The sequence below is a fragment of the Rhagoletis pomonella genome, unplaced genomic scaffold (assembly GCF_013731165.1).
Source record: "Rhagoletis pomonella isolate Grant_MI unplaced genomic scaffold, Rhpom_1.0 Rhpom_scaffold_00002, whole genome shotgun sequence".
NCBI classification, from domain to species: domain Eukaryota; kingdom Metazoa; phylum Arthropoda; class Insecta; order Diptera; family Tephritidae; genus Rhagoletis; species Rhagoletis pomonella.
The window spans coordinates 112,882,563-112,903,581 of record NW_023458556.1 but is presented as its reverse complement, the minus strand read 5'-3'; the positions used below and the strand labels follow the sequence as shown (position 1 = coordinate 112,903,581).

The 21,019-nt window shown below is 37.0% G+C and overlaps 1 protein-coding gene across 3 annotated transcripts in view; it reads right to left on the bottom strand.

Annotated features, from left to right (window-relative positions):
* The window catches only part of LOC118734339 (microsomal glutathione S-transferase 1-like), a 60,491-nt gene that overhangs the window by 10,390 nt on the left and 29,082 nt on the right, over nt 1-21,019 (bottom strand). Inside the window, exons 1-2 of one of the 3 annotated variants that reach the window (XM_036464062.1) lie at nt 2,556-2,585; nt 2,407-2,442 (exon numbers count right to left, since the gene is read on the bottom strand). The exons of 1 other annotated variant lie outside the window; for it this stretch is intronic. In XM_036464062.1, coding sequence (XP_036319955.1) covers nt 2,407-2,442; nt 2,556-2,570 — 51 coding nt within the window. In that variant the 5' untranslated portion in view covers nt 2,571-2,585. Of the gene's footprint in view, nt 1-2,406; nt 2,443-2,555; nt 2,586-21,019 lie in introns of those variants that run through there. One more of the 3 variants, XM_036464060.1, reaches the window with a different exon arrangement.

Genomic DNA, 21,019 nt, shown 5'->3' with positions numbered 1-21,019 from the left:
GTCTACGCACTAAGCTCAGTAGCTTCCTAGCCGCATCGTCAATTAGCCAACACGATGTCATTTGCATTACAGAATCTTGGCTGCACCCCTCTATACATGATGGTGAAATATTATATTCTACTTATACTATTTATCGTAAAGATCGCAATTCTTTGTTAAGCGGATATGAGCGTGGCGGAGGTGTATTCATAGCTATTAAACGCTATATTGAAGCTGAAGTTATTCCATTAGTTGACGACGGCATTGAGCAAATATTTGTTAGAGTTAAGGGTAATAACTGGGATACTATTATCGGCTGCGTTTACTTACCCCCGCACACCTCCTATGAAACTTACATAACGCATTCGTCAACCATTTCATTTATTTCTGATAAATTTCGAAATGCAAAACTTTTGGTTGTGGGCGACTTCAACTTGCCTAGTAGCTCACCTAGTAATAACTGCACGAATCTACTTTATGACTGCTATTCTTCGTCCGGCTGCAAGCAGTGTAATTGCATTCTTAATGCACAAAACAATACACTGGACCTCTGCTTCAGTGATATCGACATATCGCCTAACATCACTCCAGCTCTCGTTCCAGAGGATAAGTATCATCCTGCTATGGCGGTTGAGCTTGATTTCAAACCCAGCCTAACTCCAGATGCATCGCCGATCTATGTTTTCAAAAAAGCAAACTATATAAATTTGAACGCATTCTTCTTGAGGACAAACTGGGTGGATCTATACAAACAAGAAACAGTTGACGATTAACTTGACTGGCTTTATCACAAAATCTACGAAGGTGTCTCCCAGTTTGTTCCGGTGCACTCCAACAAGTCGAGAAACTTCCCTTCCTGGTTTTCTAAAGAACTGGTAGAGAAAGTGAAACTCAAAAAGGCGGCACACACACTCTATAAGAAACGAAAAACAATGCTAAATTATACACGTTTTAGTAACCTTAGGCTGGAATGCAAGAAGCTAAGTACCGAGTGCTATAGAAGTTATATCGATAGAGTAGAAAACTCACTGCAGTCCAACACCAAGGCGTTCTGGAATTTTATCAAAAACAAAAAACGTAGCAATGGCGAGGTACCATCGACCATGGTGTGGGGCAATCAATCAGCTAATACTGGAACCGAAATCAGCGATCTTTTCGCGACATACTTTCAAAGCACATACGCATTAATCGCCCAAAACACCACTCCTTATCTGAATCTTACCGAACAGAGTGCTTGCATAAGTGACTTTAAGGTGACTTACGATGATGTATTTAAACAGCTGAGCACATTAGACCCCAATAAAGGCGCTGGACCTGTTGGAAACTGTCATATATTAGCCCCATCCATAAGGATGGACCAAGATCATCAGTCTCGAACTATCGACCGATTTGTATCCAGTCCGCATTGGCAAAACTTTTTGAGAAGTTAGTACTACCGCAACTCTCAACTTCATTTACAAATATTATAACCAGTAAACAGCATGGATTCATGTGCGGCAGATCCACTACAACCAACCTTTTCACATATACTAACTATATATTCAATGCCATGAATTCTGGTGCCTGTGTCAATGGTGTCTATACTGATTTCAGTAAGGCCTTTGATTGCGTCGACCATAACATTTTACTGAATAAATTGAGAAACTATGGAGTCAACGGAAATGCTCTTAACTGGCTAAGCTCGTACCTTATAGGCAGACACTTGCAAGTCAGAGTTGATGGACATCTATCTTGCAATTACGAGGTTAGGTCTGGTGTTCCTCAGGGCTCTCACCTCGGCCCTATCTTGTTCAACATTTTCGTCAATGATATCGGTTGTGGTTTTAAATCAGAATACCTGTTTTTTGCGGATGATCTGAAAATATTCAGATCCATAAAAAGTACGTTGGACTCTCGCTCGACATAATGGGTTAGATTTCTATGGAGGCACATACAGCGCTTTTATCCATCAAAAATCATATTTTCTCTTAACAATAATAAATAAATTTATTGATACACATGTCTGTGCTACGAAATATTGTAAACTCTCTTCATATTTACTTAGTATTTTCACCCTCTGTGTAATTTTATACCGTTTATGTATAATGCCGTTTGGCGTATGATTAATAATAAATTAAATTATAGTAGTAATTGTTTTGCAAATTTTATTCTGAAAATCTTTCTATTGTAAAGGAAAAAGCTTCAGCAACTCTCAAAAAAAAATTCATCAAATTTCATCAAATGGATCGAGAGCTACGAATTTTTCTCGCAAAAACTGCAATATTCTTATAATACCCAAAAAAAAACAACAGAAACGAAGTGCAATTTCGAAAAACCTTAAAAAGTGTATTTTTGTTCTATAATTATCTACAGATTCCCACAATTGTCTATTGACACAGTTGGCGTGGTTTGACTCATATGGTAATGGAAATATGTTGACATCATTACCTTTCGTAAGCAGCTATTAGGAAATAGACCCAGAATCTGAAAAAGTTTCAACAAAGGATGCCAAAAGCAATTACATATGCGAGTGAATATGTAGGCTTGTATATATAAATGCATATGAGTTGGAGCCAATTAATAAAACCGTTACATACATATTTTCTAAACATATTTTATTATCAGCCCAATTCTGAATACTCCCAGGGAGTTTGTTCTCCGGGAATTTAGATTTTCGGGTATGCAGTTTTGTAGCCAGTTCACTTTGTCTGATTTTTTAGAATTTTTTTGTGGAGGGTGTTGCGCTTTTCTTCCCATATAAAATGCTTGTTTACTTTGTGCACAATTAGTCCATTCCTTTGAACATCGGACTAAAACCTGTGGAACTGTCAAACTACAATTTTACTCTCTCAAGTAAGGTCGGTGTTATGCAGACAAACTTTTGTTTGCCAAATTAAATGGCGGCTTCTTAGTTTGCTCGGAGGTGGTTATGTCGAGTTTGGCACAGGGTTGCACGTTCATTATGGTTTTCATGGCTATTGCCAACACGAAATGAGAATTTCAGATGTACATAACGCGCACAATTAATATATTTTTTATGATATCGTACAGGCAATTAACTGTGCCCTAATCTTTGAAGCTCTTAATGCATAAATTCAGTTCTCTGGCTTTCGGTATCACGGCAATTTTTGTGTATATCAACAATTGTCTAAAATTTTTGTATATGACAACACCGAATTTTCTGCAGTTTGACCAAACAAAACTAGTTTGCTGTGAAAGTCGCCAAACTCGCTCTCTGCGAGTTTGCTGCAACAACAATTGCACGCAGTTTGCCAAACAAAATTTCTGCATAACACCGACCTAAGAGTAAAAGGAGAACAAATGCAGAAGTGCACGGGAACGCCTAAGCACTATTTCCTGTAAAAACGTCAATCGGTTTGCTTACATGTCATTGGTACAACACTGATTTGGCTGAAATATCACTAAATAATTAATAAATCTATACATATTCAAATATTTCGTTGTTTACTTCCATTTTTTAACAAATATAAGGATCTTGCTTTCACCGCTTCCTGTTTTTGTTTGCACATGTAAATCAGCTGATCGTTTGACACTTTTCATGAACTCGCAGGAAAAAAACTCCGGACTAAATCCTGTAACTTCTAACTAGGAACAGTTGCTCAGTTACTGTCTCAAAAGTGTTCCCACTTACAGGTTTTATGTCAATGGTAGGTTTCACACTGGAACATTTCTGCCACCAGAACAACTCTGTTTGTTGGCAAGAGAGGCAGTGCGGTGAGGTAAAGTTTCTCAAAAAGTTGTTCCAGCTTCTACCCCGCATTAAAGTGCCAGTTCTGCAGCAGCGCACTAACACATGCGCAGCTACAAAAATGCCGCTACGCAACTTTCAAGCGCAGAAGTTACAAATACATTCAAACGTCCTGTACGTATACTCATTTTATTCTGCTAGTTTTCATCCAGTGTGAAGCCGTGAGAATAATTGTTCTGTCATTCTGGTGTGAAATAGCCCAATAGGAACGACTTCCTGTAAGTTCCGACTAAATCCTGTAAACTGGACTGCTATTGGAACAGACTAAATAATACAAGGTGTTGTTGGTTGGCAACTTCTCGCTCTAATTCCGCCATATTGACTGCCTTATGCCTGGGTTATAATGGAAGTAACGGAACGGAGTGAACTGTCACTTAATTACCTATTGTATGGGAAATGAATGCAAATGGTTATAATGCACGTAAACGTAACGTAAAACGGAACAATCTAAAATCAATAGATCCTTACGAATTCGCTGCGATTTGTAACGATTCGCCCCGTCCATTATAACCAAGGCATTCGCTGAAACAGTGTTACTTCTTTAACAATTATTTGCAATAATATAGTTGAATTTTTTTTTACTTTTTATCCGTATATATTTATTTCACCAAGGTATACACATTTTGTTTCCTCAAAAAGGTATTTTATCTTATTTTATTTAATTTCTTTACGAGTATACTATAAAAAAGCAAATTTTATATTTTTCCCCCAAATGGGGATTAATTTCTTCTCGTTTTTCTTCTTATTCTACCGAGCTAAGGCCCTGTCTCCACAGGAAAACACTCATGTCGTGATAACTATGTCATAAAATATATTTCCAATGGAGACCGCCTATTTCTCATGTGCTGCAATATATGTCAGCGCTTATTGCTTGACATCTATTGCAGGCAATTCGATAGTTTGACAGCAATATTTTCATTTGAAAGAAAGCGTGCTGGTGGTAACATCGATGAAATTTTTATATTAAATCAAAATAAAAGTCTGTTCCTTATTGGATTATTTATGATTACGTTTTAGGAAATTATTCAGCAAGTTTTTTAAAGATTTAAATGTTTTTAAACACCGAAATTGAGAGAATGTTGTCTGGTGGCGTCATGCGGCAAATGCTTATTTCAAGACATCAAAGTGCCCACACACAAAAACTTGCAATCACATTGCTCGTCAAACTAACAGTTGGTAGGCCATCGGTGTTTGCCTGTGGAGTTCTGCGGTAAGGCAGTGTCAAATCGAGCTGTCACATCTGATACCACCTTGTATTAGGAATGTTCGATATCGTATCGATTATTCTGAATATCGATATTTCATGGCATGATAATCGATTTTTTGAATCAATATTCCAAGGTCCATATATCGAAGACATCGATACTTTACCCGCAATTTCGATATTTAAGTTGAAATTTATTTTTCATCTACAAAAAGTGCATGGGAAAATACTAAAGTAGGTTTAATCAGCAGCTTGTGTGATTTATTTAGCTCTTAAGTTTGACAAACCGCTTGAGTCGACCGGCATGCCGTTTTAATCCTCAGTAAATATACAAGATAGAAATAACACAATTAGGTGAGTTGACAGGTAGGTCTTATATTCTATTCAATTGGGAGTAGGATTTTCAACATCGATTTTTCCGATATCGATATTGTTCAGCCCGATATAGCGCCATATCGATTTTACATGCAATGAATTAAATCGATTCATGATATCGATACTTTCTTAAATATCGAACATTCCTACCTTGTATTATTGCATCATGGTGTTCAATAACACAGTATATACAGTAACTAGCTTATACCCGCGGGTTTCACCCCGCGCTTTTATACAAATATGAAAAATAATTTAATGATGTTAGATTTTATTTCTGTGCCCATTTCGTTATAGCTCGTTATTTTTTAAGCGAGTTAAGGTATTTAGGCCGTTTAAAACTATGAAATTATAAAATCTCGTATGCGCGCTAGGCATACGAAAGATATCAATCTCTCTAAGTTTAAAGTGATTCCAGGTATACGACGCTTGAACGTGTAACCTTCTTGGAGGTGCCACGGCGGGTTCTAATATTTCCAACTCAAATTTAGTAACCTGGCCTTGATAAAATACCACTTCTCATTACTGTAGCAAATGCCTCAAGAGAGCTTTAGATTATAAGGCCGAACCCGGCGCTCCCTTTTCCATTTAGGGCCGTTTGCACCATGTCTAGTTAATTCTAACTCCCAGTTAAACATCTTTATCGACGTTATCGACACCCATCATATAACATGTGATCGATAAAGCAGTTAACGTGCTTAACTGAAGGATGTACCTCCAGTTAGCGTTAACTAGACATGGTTCAAACGGCCCTTAATGAAATTTATTCTGTCAGTACGGCACAAACGGCCCTTAATGAAATTTATTCTGTCAGTACGGCACTTATAAAATAAATCTCCATAACAAATTTAAAATACTTCCAGAGATATGTATTAAGAAGTTTTTAGTATGTATGGGAGGCGACATGCTTCCTTTTTTAATAACTCACATTTTTTCCATGAGCAATTGATACATTTTGTATACACAACTCCATACCAAGTTCCAGTATTCTTCCACAAACACTTCCAGGGATATGTGGCAAGAAAAAGTAAATTTGTACTGGAAGTGCCACGCCCCTTTTTCTTATAACCCTAATCTTCTTCCATGAATTTAGAATAGATTTTACATACCCCAGTACCAAGTCCCAGTACTCTACCATGAACACCTCTAGAGATAAGCAGTATAAAACAGTAAATTTGTACGGGAGGAACCATGTCCCGTTTTCGAATAACGCATATTTTTCTCCATGAGTATGGAATTAATTTTGTATACACATCTCGGTGCCAAGTCCTCTGCAATAAACACCTTCAGAGATATGCAGCATAGAAAAATATATTTGCATGGGAGTTGCCACACCACCTTTTCCAATAACTCTCATTTTTCTCCATGAGTATGGTATTAGTTTCACATACATACATACATATGTATTTCCATACCAAGCTTTAGTGCTTTACCCCAAACATTTGAAGAGATATGCAATATGAAACTTTCAGTCAGTATGGGAGGTGCTACGCCTCTTTTCCTAAAACGTCCATTTTTCTCCGCGAATATGAACATGATTTCACACAGTGTTGGCAAACTGTTAATCTGATTAACGGTTAAAAATTAACAATTAAAATGTTAATCGAGTTTGACGATTAATATTAATTAGTCGTAATCAACTGTACGATTAATGATAACATTTTTTTAATCCTTAATCGCTGGCTGCGATTACGTTTAATTAATTTAAAACATTAATCGTTAGTCCAATTAAAAAGCAAATCCGATTAATTTGTCTAGTTTGTCCGAGTTTGAAACCAGACACCAGTTATAGTAATTATTTTGTGTTTTACGCTTATAAAAAGCACATAATATAAAAAAATTATAATTATTGTTATTAGTAAAACATAAACTGGGAACTTTTACAAACCTAGTTTGTAAAACGTTTGTTGGTATATATCTTGATGAAAATGCACACCAAATTGCTTAGATTGATGAGGAAACCCGACTTAGCCATACCGGATTAGCTTGGTTTGTGTGCATAGGGAAATTCCAGCATAACTTAATTAATCACCAAACCTACTTGATCAAATTAAGAGTTAATGATTAAAAATTAATTTTTTAATCGCGGTTACAATTAATTAATTGTTTAGTCAGATTAAAATTAATGATTAACTGTAATCAGATGGAATTTAATCGAATTAACTAACTGATTAAAACATCAATCGATGATGCCAGCATTGATTTCACATATATATCACTATACCAAGTTTCAGTTCTCCCCCACAAATACTTTCAGAGATATGTATGTAATATGAAAATTCCAATTTGTATGGGAGGCGCCTTGAGTTACCGGACTTACTTTCAGTCAAAGACCATCCTTCCGAAATCCGTAGTAAGTGTACTAAATTTCGTTCTGATCGGAAAACCGGTTAAGGAAGTAGCCTATTTTTCAATCCAGGTCATACACCATCTTTGAGCAAAATTTCATTTTCAAACAGGTGGCAATTCTTAAAAAAGTAGCCTATTTTCCAGTCTGGGTCATAAGCTATCTTTGTCCAAACTTTCATGCAAATCAGTTCAGTCATTTACGCGTATTAATTTAATTAAACTTTCCTAATACGTGATACCTCTTAAAATAGTAGCTTATTTTCCAACATAGGTCAAAAGCTATCTCTGTGCGAAATGTCATGCAAATCCGTTCAGACTTTTCCGCGTATTAATTTAATTACACTTTTTAGCAGGTGGTAACTCTTAAAAAAATTAGCCTATTTTTCAACCTAGCTCATAAGCTATCTGTGTGAAAACTTGTATGCAAATTAGTTCATTCATTTCCGCGTATTAATTAAATTAAAAATTTCTAACAGGTGGCAACTCTTAAAAAAGTAGCCTACTTTCTAACGTAGGTCATAAGCTATCTGTGTGCAAAATTTCATGCAAATCCGCTTAGTCGTTTCCGCGTATTAATTTGATTAAACTTTTTTAACAGGTGGCAACTCTTCCAAAAAATTAGCCTATTTCCCACTGTAGGTCATAAGCTATCTGCTTGCAAAATTCCATTCAGTCGTTTCCGCGTATTAAGTGAACGAAACTTTTTTAACAGGTGGTAACTCTTAAGAAAAGTAGCCTATTTTCCAATCTAGGTCATAAGCTATCTGTGTGCAAATTTTCATACAAATCCATTCAGTCGTTCCCGCATATTAAATAAATTAAACTTTTTCAACAGGTGGCAACTCTTAACCATCCTTCCGAAATCCGTAGTAAGTGTACTAAATTTCGTTCTGATCGGAAAACCGGTTAAGGAAGTAGCCTATTTTTCAATCCAGGTCATACACCATCTTTGAGCAAAATTTCATTTTCAAACAGGTGGCAATTCTTAAAAAAGTAGCCTATTAACCAATCCGGCCCATAAGCTATCTTCGTACAAAATTTCATGCAAATCCGTTCAGTCGTTTCCGCGTGATGATTTCCCAAACATCCAAACATACAAAGTTTCACATTTATAATATTAGTAAGATAAACCTTTTCGCAGTTTTTCACCAATTGGTCCCCGAGGTGTACTTTTGGGTTGTGTGCAGCGTTTTCGTTTTGCGCGCACGGCAACACTTACTGTGGGGAATTTCACCTCATTATTAGAAAAAGTTCTTTTCGAAGCTAAAATATACATAATTATGTGTTATTTATGAACAAAATGTAGGTTAAGTATAATATTCATCTTTAATGTATGCTGATATTCATGCTTAATGAAGAATAATATCAATAGTTAAGTACATAATTAACGCTTGTGTTTTATAAACTGGAAAACTCAAATCCTAGTTATAGCTCTGAATGGAGTTTTCTTAAATGTAAGTTAAAAATAAAAAAAAAAGTCTATTGTAAGATTATATTTTTATGAAAAACGTAAATTTTGTGAATTTATCAAGCAAAATTCTAAGTTTCCGAATATATTTAAGCCTTTATTAAACAAAAAAAACAAGGTTTGTGTAGCTACACAGATCCAAAAGCCTGCCAGCGCATCCGGCCAGACAGTCCAATAAGCATACCCAAGTTTGAGTGATCTACAAGTTACTAGCGTTTTCAGCTAATATAACAAGTTATACACTGAACTATGATAATCTGTACTAGTATCTATAAAAATAGACAATAATTAGCAATGTTTTTACACATTTGCAATAAGTTTCGGTCACTATTACAAAGTCATGCCTTGTGCCACTTTGCCATAGTACGGTTTCTGCTCCCTTTCATACCACAGTAATTTTGTATACAACTCTGAATCAACAAAATTCATGCTCCTTCTCATTATCAACCCTGATCAGATTTTACCCCCGAGGAGTACTCACAAAGGTTTCTTACTGTATATCGATGGCTGAGTGGAAGATCGACCTATCTCGGCAGCCAGTTCGAAAACGCTCTATCTCAAAAAACTTTTCATGAACGCCCTATTTCAGAATTCGTTTCAAAAACGCCCTATCTCAGCTGCCGATTCAAAAACGCCATATATCAGCATATTTTCAATACATTTTGAAGTGAGATAGGGCGTTTTTGAACCGAATTTTGAGATAGGGTGTTTTTCAATTAAATTCTGAAATAGGGCGTTCTTGAAACGTTTTTTGAGATACAGCGTTTTCGAACTGGCTGCTGAGATAGGTCGATCTTCCACTCAGCCATCGATATACTGTGTTCAATAACTTTTTCTGCTAGTTTTCTCTTCTCAATTTTACGCTCTATTTTGCTTTTACGCTCCGCTTCAATGTTTAACTGGAGAAGTTACTATACTGTGGCGAATACTGCGGCAACGTGAAGCGAACAAAGAGAAAGTGAGCACCTCGAAAGAGTAAAAATCCAGAGGTTCATCAACGGAATTCGGGACGTGTATACCAAGCGAGAGACGTACGCGAATCCCAAGCCAACATTTGCTGAAACTGTCTCGTATGCTCAGACGCGTGAAACGGTGGCGCTCCTAAGTAGACCAGCCTACAAAGCACATCGCGTGGAATTGGAGACACCGGACGAGACAAAGGTAATCCAACTGCTGGGCGAGAAAAAGCATGGCTCTGGCAAATGTTTTAAATGTGAATCCAACTCCAATCAGTCGTTAAACTAAAACGAGCCAGCAGCAAGGGGCGCGCGCTGGCTCCCGCAATTGAATGCCCCATAATCTCCGTCTCGCAAATTGGCAGAAAAGCGAGCAACGTTACGGTTGGTGGATATGTGGGCGGACATGATCGAGTACTAACTGTGGATACGGGCGCAACACATTCCATCATTCGATCTGATTTGGTCACTAAAGAGGTAAGGCCATTACTTGGAGCAAGGTTGAGGATAGCAACTGGTGAGGATACCCAAGTTGTAGGAGAGGTAACATGCAAAGTCGCAATAGGGAATGTGACGGTGTTACACAAGTTCATAGTCGCGGCGATTGTGGATGAAGTCATCATTGGAATAGACTTCTTGCTTGATCAAGGTATGCAGATCAACATGAAGAACAGGATTATGACGTATAACAGCATGGAAGTGCCCCTTAGGTTTTGGGTATGATGGCCCGTACAGCAGCAAGCGAGTGATCCTAGAGGAAAGCGAGCAGATTCCACCGAAGTCAGAAGCAGTTGTTTGGGCGAAGATTGATGGAGATTGTGGGACAAACAAATTGTGGGTTGTTAAAGCAACATAAAATTCTACACCGGACGTACTTATTGGTAAACCCTGGCTAAGACGCAAAAAGATGGACGCATCCCAGTTCGAGTACTCAATGAGTTCAAATCACCAATAAAACTCCGAAGAGGAACTATACTGGGGCAATGTCGAGAGGTAGAGGCAATCTTTAACTGCGGAAAATTACCTGAAAGCGATTCCATTGGCGAGAATGACATGGCGGAAGACATAAATTCTTGGACGGAAGGATTGGAAGAAAAATACCAGCACAAGGCTAAGGAACTTCTCCGCAGATACTCCAACATATTCGACAAGGATGGCAGCAAACCAGGCAGCCAAATAATAAAAGAAATGGGCGAGAGTGGTGTGATTGAACCATCAGCGAGTCCATGGGGTTCGCCGGTAGCACTTGTGAAGAAGAAGGATGGTCAAATGCGGTTCTGCGTAGACTACCGGAAACTAAACGATGTGACGAAAAAGGACGGCTATTCTCTTTCCAGGATCGATGACACTCTGGACTCGTTGACTGGAACAAAGTGGTTCTCAACACTCGATCTTAAGAGCGGTTATTGGCAAGTGGAGGTAAGTGACGAGGACAAGGGGAAGACAGCTTTCAGCGTTGGAGATGGTCTTTGGCAATTCGCGGCGATGCCCTTTGGATTATGCAACGCTCCTGCCACTTTTGAAAGACTTATGGACCATGTGCTTAAGGGACTGCATTGGAAAACATGTTTGGTGTATCTAGACGACATTATCGTATTAGGTACAAGTTTTGAGGAACACCTGAACAATTTGGAAGAAGTTTTCCAGAGGATAGCTGGCGCTGGTCTGAAGCTAAGTCCTAAAAAATGCTCACTGTTCAAGAAGGAGGTGAACTACTTGGGACACAAGGTGACAACGGAGGGCGTCTGTACTGCGAAGGAAAAGATAGAAGCAGTAAAGGATTGGCCAAGACCTAGGAACCTGCACAAACTACGAAGTTTCCTTGGGCTATGCACCTTCTACCGCCGATTTGTTCCGAATTTCGCCAGCGTTGCTAATAGCCTTCATGAGCTCACTAGGAAAAATGGAGCCTTCGAGTGGAACAAGGAGCAGGAGGAGGCTTTCCAAACTCTGAAGGAACGGCTATGCACTGCACCTATGCTAGCGTATCCCGCTCCAGGTGCAACGTTTATTTTGGATACGGATGCTAGTGGTTATGCCATAGGAGGCGTACTGTCGCAGGTAATTAATGGGCAGGAGAAGGTAGTTGCCTACTATAGCCGGTCGATTGGAAAACCAGAGAGGAACTACTGCGTACTCGGAGAGAACTACTAGCGTTGTTGGAGTGCGTCAAACATTTCCACAAGTACCTATATGGGCAACGTTTCCGAGTTCGAACGGACCATGCAGCGCTGAAGTGGCTACTACAGTTTAAGAATCCAGAAGGACAGCTAGCCAGGTGGATTGAGAAGCTGGCTGTTTGCACAGGATATGGGAAAGTGAAGATGGCCAGTGCTCCCGCAACCTAATAGTAGTACCAAGGGTAAGAATTCCGGATATACTGAAGGAATTCCACAATGGTCCTAGTGGAGGGCACCTGGGAATCACGAAGACCCTGGAGAAGATTAAGCAGAGGTTCTATTGGGTTCTCCAACAACGGCTCTTCATCCCCAATCAGATGGCATGGTGGAACGGTTCAACCGAACCCTGGAAGAGCATTTGCGGAAGGTCGTGGACAAGAATCAGAAAGATTGGGATGTCCGCATACCCTTGTTCCTGATGGGATACCGGTCAGCAGTGCATGAAACAACGGGTAAAACTCCTGCAAGGGTAATCTTCGGCAGTGAGCTCCGTTTGCCTAGTGACCTGAAGTTTGGAGTAACTGACGATGCAAGAAGAATTGGGAAAGAGACGTCCAACATCCTGGAAGAGGAGTTAAGAGAAATACATGCTCTTGTGAGACAGCGAACTCAAATTATGAGTAATAAGATGAAGGCCAGGTATGATAAGGTAATGAACTCTGATTCCAGACCGTTGGGAGACCAAGAAAAAAGATGAAGGTGGTCCACTTGGAAAGGCTTGCAGCGTTTGGGACAGCAAGTGTGTCTGATCGGGACGATCAGACTTAGGTGGAGGGCAGTGTGGCGAATACTGCGGCAACGCGAAGGGAACAACGAGAAATAGGCAGAATGTTCGAGGAATGACGTAGAATGTTCCACAAAGAGAAACGTCAAGTTGGATGAACACTGCGAACAGCGAGAGAAAGATAATGAACGATAAACTTCAGAACGTTCTAGAGATGCCATAAGTGCGAGCGCAGGTATATAAGGGCGCCGCCACAGCGAAGTTAGAGTTAGTTACAAGTCAGCAAGCTACAAGTAAAGTGAGCAGAGAAGTGAGTTGCGAATAAGCAAGCTATAAGTTTAATTGTGTTAACAAGTTTAGTAAAGCGTTGTTATTGCTTTAACAAGTATTGTAAAGTGTTTTTACTGTATAAGCGAATATTGTAAATTGTTTGTTGTACAATAAAGTTAATTGTACTACACTTTGGTAATCGTTAGCATTTATTTAACAATATATTGGGAAATCCGGACGAGGTTTCAAGGATAATCGTAACAATACAAACCTAATGGAACGGGCATATATTTCTGTTGCAAACATGGGTTTTTCACAAAAAATTGCTCTTTTTTCACAAAAAATTAAAAAAAAAAACCGTAGTAGAAAGCATAGCAAATTTCTTAAGAACTGCGTACTGCCTCAAGAAAATTTTACACAAGTAAATTTCTTAGGCATTTCTTGTACGTCATTTTGTATGGAATTTTTGCTTTTCTTGAGAACTGCATACAGGGCATGAATCACGTATGACGACAATCGTCTGAACGATATCGTGTCGAGATTGTGTTGCTTCACGAAAACCAAAAATTGTTTGATCGTTTGTGCGATATTGTCAACTCGATTCTAGTTTTGCTTCACGTAACAGTGACAGTAATACGTAACAGCAACACAAATGCATAAATCAGTGTTTTTACGAGGTCGTTTTGTCAGTATCGTTTGGACGACTATCGTTTTAAAGTTACGTGATTCATGCCCAGGCCTTAAGGCTTATAATTCCCAAGCGTGGCCGAATACAGAAGCAAGCGCAACCAGGTGGTGGACCTAACAAAATTAATATTTTCAATGGCTTGGAAGAAGCTTTTATTGCATTAACTGGATTGAGAAAAAGTTCTTGAGGCATAGCAGGAGTTATGGCTTGTGGTCCAACAATTCAACCAGAAGCTGACATGTATGTAGATGTGTTCATGGTTATAGATAGATAGATAAGGCTATGCAATTTTTACACAACATACATATGTAGAAAAAGAGGTATTTTCTGCATTTGTATTGTTTGGATTACAAAACTATTAAAGTAAATGAGCTATATGTACCTACCCTGGCGATCACAAAGGACTGCATGGTGATTTTTGTTTTTCAGGTTAAAATTTGTTTATTTATTTATAAAAATATGTTTCAAGCTTTAAGTCGATTTACTTTCAAACTACATATCGAGCGCTTATATTCAATACCCTCTATCTGCAAATGCTCAATTTTTCAGGAGAGCAAAAAACGGTTGTGACAGCTATTTTTAAAAGTGTTAATAATTTGAAGTACCCCCGCATGTCTTAAAAATTCACGCTATATATTAAAACTAGTTTTTTACTTTTAATTCATTTTATTTTAGTTTAAAGATCAGATAGAGGTTATTGTAATTCGAATCATAACTTTTTATATAAAAAAAATTATAGGGGGTTTTGCAGAATAATGAATGAATGTCAGTTCTTTAGATTTGAATACTATGTTAAACTAAGTTTTTAACACAGAAATCATTGGTGTGTAAAATCGTTCCCTTCTATTCCGACGTGCCCAGGTAACCACATAATTTTAATGGTGTTTTTGTGTCGAAGGAGTATTTCACGTGATTTCGAAATTATATGAGAATTATTAGCACCGTTAAAAAACACTTCGATGGCTGATTTACTGTCCGTGCATATGAGGAAATTTCCTTCGTTTTTAGAGGCGAAACGTACAGCTTCTAGCAATGCAGCTGATTCGGCTGTAAAAGCCGAGCAGTACGCGGGAAAAGCGCCGATGAGAATTGTAACACCTAGCCCTTTTTTTCCGCAAAAAACAGCTGGTATCATATCGGGAACCGTCTGTGAAAATAAGATCCCAGGTCATTTATGAGTATAGAACTGGGCAAATGCCTTTGCGGTAGAGTTTTTACTTTAGTAAGCATCGGAGTAGATACGATGTCCAAATCTTTCATGTAGCTTAATATACGAAAAAAGCTGATTGCTTGCTACATCGGTTTTTTTTGTTGAAAACAGGATTTGACGTGAGAGATAGTTTTTATTGGCGAGGTGGGAAATGCACGGAAGCTTCTCCTCTGCTGCGTGATAAGGTGTTTCAATCAATTTAAGATGTTTTTGCGCAGTGTCCGTAAATTACGAGTTCAAAGTAAACTTTTCCCAATATAAGAGCCCTAATTACATTTACGAGTGTACTAAAGAATACTCGGAACCAATTGGTAAGATCGGTTAGTATGTTAGAAACAATTATTTTTACTTGCGTCAAGGCGTCTTAGAAAAAATCAATATATCATCAGCGTAAGCAAGATGATCTACGTGCATGTTAGCCGATATAATGGAGCTTACTTTCCCAAAGGCTATATTGAATAAAATAGCCGAAAGTGGTGATCCTTGTGGGACACCATTAAAGAGAGGAACAGTTTTTGAATAACAGTTATTGACCCGAGCAGCGAACTTCCGGTTGTAAAGGAAAGACTTGATAACATTGTACATCCTCTCACCAATTTTCCAGGGCTTTAGTTACAGCAGAATAACACGGGAACCTATTCTGTCATAAGCCTTCTCAAAATCTAAACTTAGAACTGATACCAGATTTCTTGACGCAAGAGTCGTAGACTCTACGGCGCAGAGGAAAAGTAATTAAAAATTAACAGAGTCCATAACACTTAAGCCTTTTTGAAATGCGAATTGGTGCGGATTCGATAAGTAATTTTGTTCTTCAAACCACAAAAGCCTTTTTGAAATAATTTTTTCTAATACGTTAGATATGCAGGACAGGAGGGGAAATGGGTGTGTAGTTAGAAATTAATGAATTGTTTCTATTTAGTTTGGCAATCGGAGTGATAATAGCAGTTTCCCACTCTTGATGATATAACCCTTGAGATAGAATGTAGTTATGGAGTTTAATGACTCTATGCTTGACGGGATACGGACGGAGGGCTTTTGCCTGTCATCGAAGAGGTGGTTGCGTCAAACTCTTCAATAGATATGAGTAAGTGAGAATTGTGGGAATCTTCGGACCAAGTGGAGACAAATAAACATATACACATCGCTCAAAAAAATAAAAATTTTGAGTTCAGTATGCACAAATTATCGCTACGTCTTCTTCTATGTCGTGTACAAATGTCATAGCTGTATCAATTACCTGTATCTAACTAGCACAAAATATGTATTAATCTTAAGTATCGGAGTATATATAAATTCAAAACTTTAAAGCCGTTTTTCTCGAGTTTTGATTTTTTGAGTTATGATCTTAGGACAACTCACATCAGTCCAACTCAAGTTACGCAGTCCACAAGATTGTTGTATCCAATTTGGTTTCGGTTGGACAGATATATCGCATTAGGTAGAACTAGTTTAGCCTGGGGCATATACATACAATGTATATGTTACAGGTAAAATCCGATCTTAGGTCAACCTAGTTTTGCCCCAGGCTAAACACATGCAACTTACCCAGTCTTTATTTGACCTGCCACAAAAATGCTAATGACAACCATTTTCCAGCAAAATTGTGTAGATAGAAGATTTTGCTCTTCTAACAAAATTTTATTGCAGATAATGGATTTTTCAAAATGAAAATATAATACCATTAAAGCTAAATTTTAAGTTTAACATTATTGTCATGGCTGAAAGATAAATAAGAGCTCATGTTACCATCAAAAACTAACTTTCATCAAAATTGCAGATAGAGGCTATTGAATATAAGCCCTCGATATATGGGACAATCTTTTGAGATGGGGACTTTTCAATAAAAATTTTTTTCTTTTTCAACTTAGTAGCACAATTTTTTTTCATAAATTATCACTTGTCAACCTAATGGAAGTACATTATAACCCGTGTAACTAATATTTTTACTCCATTTAAACCATATCTTTAAAATTGTTTCTTACTAGCCCGGTCAAATTTTCAAGGTTGCATAAAGCTGAAAATTGCTGCGAATGTTACGAACGTGATTATAAACACTTTTGTTCCTAAGAATCACCATTTCTGCGATACAACGACTTGATCGACATACATTTTCTAATAATTCATTTAACTTATAAAATACTTTAAATTGAAGTTAATTTTTTCCCAAGTGGTAATATAACTACCACTCCCCTTTTCCAAGAACCCACATTTTTTCCATGAGTATAGTTCCAGTACACTACCACAAAATACTTCCAGAGGCATGCAGTATGAAAAATTCCTTTTGTATGGGAGGTGCAACGCCCCTTTGGCTAATTGAGATAAAAGCTATCCCATAATTTAAGTTGGACTAAATGGCATCAGTGCAGTGATGCCGCATGTAGGAAAAATTCCCTACATGTAGGGATTTTTGGCTGGAAAAATGCGTACGTAGGGAAAAGGGCAGATTTTTTATATATCTTAAAATGTGGCGAATTTTTGAAATGTGAATAAATATTTGCATGATTCTGTCGTTTTTTGCAAGACGAATGTGTTGACTGCGGCTCGTACAAATGTCCAGAATCTATTTTTAAATTTATGATGGCTAAAAACATATACATATGACCATCATTAAAATTTCCTCACTTATGTTTTTTGCTTTTGATGTTTTTTTCATAAATACATTTTTTTTTTGTTTTCTTTTCTAATAAACACATACTGTGATTTATTTAAATAAAAAAGGTATGTATGTACTGTATTGAAATAATCCCAGTGGGAAAATGGGAATCCATTACATTTTTCTACCAAGAAAGGATTAACAAGTACGGTTGAAAGAAAAGATGCATCGCAATGTAAGCGAGCGGATGATGTGTAGCTTTGAAGCCACAAACAAAAGAAAAAATTGAAAACTAACTCAAGTAAATTTTTTTTTCACGTTACAGCTGTTGTAGCCGAATGGATGCCTGTTCGACTGCCGTGCTTAGATTGTGTTTATAGCTTCGCAAAGAGACATGCGACACATTACTTTCGTATGACAACGCTGTAGAGAAATTCTTGCATCTTTTCGTGCGTAGGTTATAGGGGCTATCCATTAATTTTTACATTCTCAAACATTACTTTTTCCCACTGGGATTATATATAAGGGTATTTCCAAACTGACGTTATGTGACACTCGTACGACAAAATGTTACAAAAAAGATTAAAAAAGTCAAAATTTTAAAAACCTCTATCTAGATTTGCATAGCAATTAAATGGCCCCTTATTCAGTAAAAAATAAATTACAACTGCATGAAGTGGATTTTGACTTCGATCACAAAATTGCCTAACTCTGCGAATTGGGCAAGACTATTTGTATAAAAGTTTTTGTAGTAATATTGGAAATGTTTAAGGTCAATTTTCCAAGTTTTTAAATGTAGAAATATTTTCTGCTTTATGTTTAATCAGCTGTACTATCTGACGTGACGTTACCTGGCGTAACGTTATCTACTCAAATAATATTGTTCTTGATCTTTTTGTTTTGACATAAGCGCCATCAGCTTAAGTTTTTGCAAATCTGTGTCTTATTACGTTTCAACTAAACATGCCAAATGTGAAACAAATCAGAGCATAAATACGGTTTTTCAAAATATCCCGAGGCGCCACCTAACGGGACCATTTTTGGCAAAAATGTTTCTGCTTATATAACCAGTATATATTGTAAATAGCAGCCAAATCGGTCTATAAATAAGTTAGATACAGGACTTTAATTCTTTTACGCGGTAGACTTTTCGCTGGAAACACCCATATTTAAAACAAACCCGTATTTTTATTCAATCTATGTAACTGAATTAATTTTTTTTATAAAACCGCCTCATGTAAATGTGCTTTAATTTTGAAAATTTTTGTACCGCTGCTGTTACAAAAATATTGTAGGGAATTTCGTAGGGAATTTTTTGTTTGGGCGTAGGGAAAAGTAGAGATTTTTTTTAGGCGATGGTAGGGATTTTCGAAAAAAACATGTGGCATCACTACGGTGCCCATCCGTTCTGTTTTTTGCAGGACCGTACTGTTATTTAAAGGTCTGTCCTGCGTAGTTTTTCAAAACAGAAAACCCCCAAAATGTACTGATTTTTTCCAAGTGTCCTGCCTTTGTCCTGCATTTTCTTCGATATTTTAAAATTAACTTTTCCTAATCGAAATAAAAGCAGTGTCGATAACTAATTGATAACTACATAAGGGTAAGCTGGTTTCAAAGGTTCAACTAGTCAGTGCGTTCTAAATATTGTACGGTTATGGACAATGGATGACGAGAAATTGAAGACCAGCATCAAATATATCGATAACACTCTTCTACAAATGTTGTGGTAATCGCTTAAGAAAAAAATATTTTCCAAGCCAATTTTCCTTTGAAACAAGCGTTTTGGTAATTTTTTCGAAAAACGTGTTTTTGGTACATTTCGAACCTATTCCTCAATATCTCATGAAAAAATTATCCAATCAACATAAGCGACCTACAGTCCTCTTACAAAAATATATTACTTTGCCGATTTCGCTGCAAATTATTAGTCTTACAAGCGCCCAAAATCGAAAAATTGAAATTTAATTAATTTTCTTTTTACAGTAAATGAAAATCTGATGAGAAATGTAGATGATACGGAACACAATCTGCACAAAAAATATATATTTTTGCAAAGAGCCCATCAATACCTTTCGAACTGTTGGTCGTTTCATGAGATTTGAGGAATAACTGAAAAAGTACTAAAAAGACGTTTTTCGAACGAATCTCGAAAACACTTCTTTGAAACCATGGGTATTTTTTTCGTGTTCACCGACCCAGAGTTTGCCTAAAAAATTTGCTTTACAGAGGTTCGTATTTCGTGTAAAGTAATAAGTAATATGCCTTATTATAATTTTGTAAACATTCATTACTAAAAGATTAATACCAATGAAGCAAATGTGATTTATGTTTAAAGTTTAAAATTGGATTAATAATTAAGAAATATACAGACTTCGTTATTTGAATAGCGCACCCTTTTAATACTTAGTAGGTACAGTTTTCCTTTTGTTTGTTTAATATTCATTAACTTTTTATAAAAATATAGCATATTCTACGTCTACATCCGATTTAAAAAATTTTTGAAAATTAAAAAAACATATACAGGGGCGACAATTTTTTTGTTGACGGTGCTGCGCATTTTCTTCCATATAGAAATTTTGTCAAGCATACTTTGTATGATAGAAAATCAAGTAAAGGGTGCGCTATTCAAATGACGTGGAATGTATATATGTATGTAGTATATTTTTGTTATTTTTATACTACGCAATTATATGTAGATACATTTTTTTTAAATTGTCCTGCATTTTCAAAATATATTTATGGTCACCGTAGGCATCACTGCTTTAGTGTGCGAAATTTCATTATGATAGGTTGAGTAGTTAAAGCGTGAAAGCGTAATAAACAAACCATTCGCGTTTAAATTAATAACGATTATCCAGTACTGACCAATAAAATAATATTTAGGAGGGAGCATTTTTTACACAGAGCGAAATACACAAACATAAATTATTACACCAGGGCTTGTGCATTTTTTGCCTTTGGTTTTGCTCAATGAAAAACCATTATTAAGGCTGCGTTTCTCCAAACTCATTTAAGTCGAAATTAACTTTACTTAATTTAAGTGAGTAAAAATATGGCAGCATCATGCTAAAAGTGAAATCAAAACCAGGGCCGTTATACATGTAAACAGCTGATATAAAATATTGTGGACCATGATTCAATAATACAAGGTTAGATAATTATTGACAGCTGCGGTTTGACACTCCCTTACAAAAGGTTGCATTTACGAAGGACAGAGAAAGGGCAAGAATACAATCCCTTGTTTCGAAAATGGTAGTAGAAAGTGCGCAAAGTAGGCA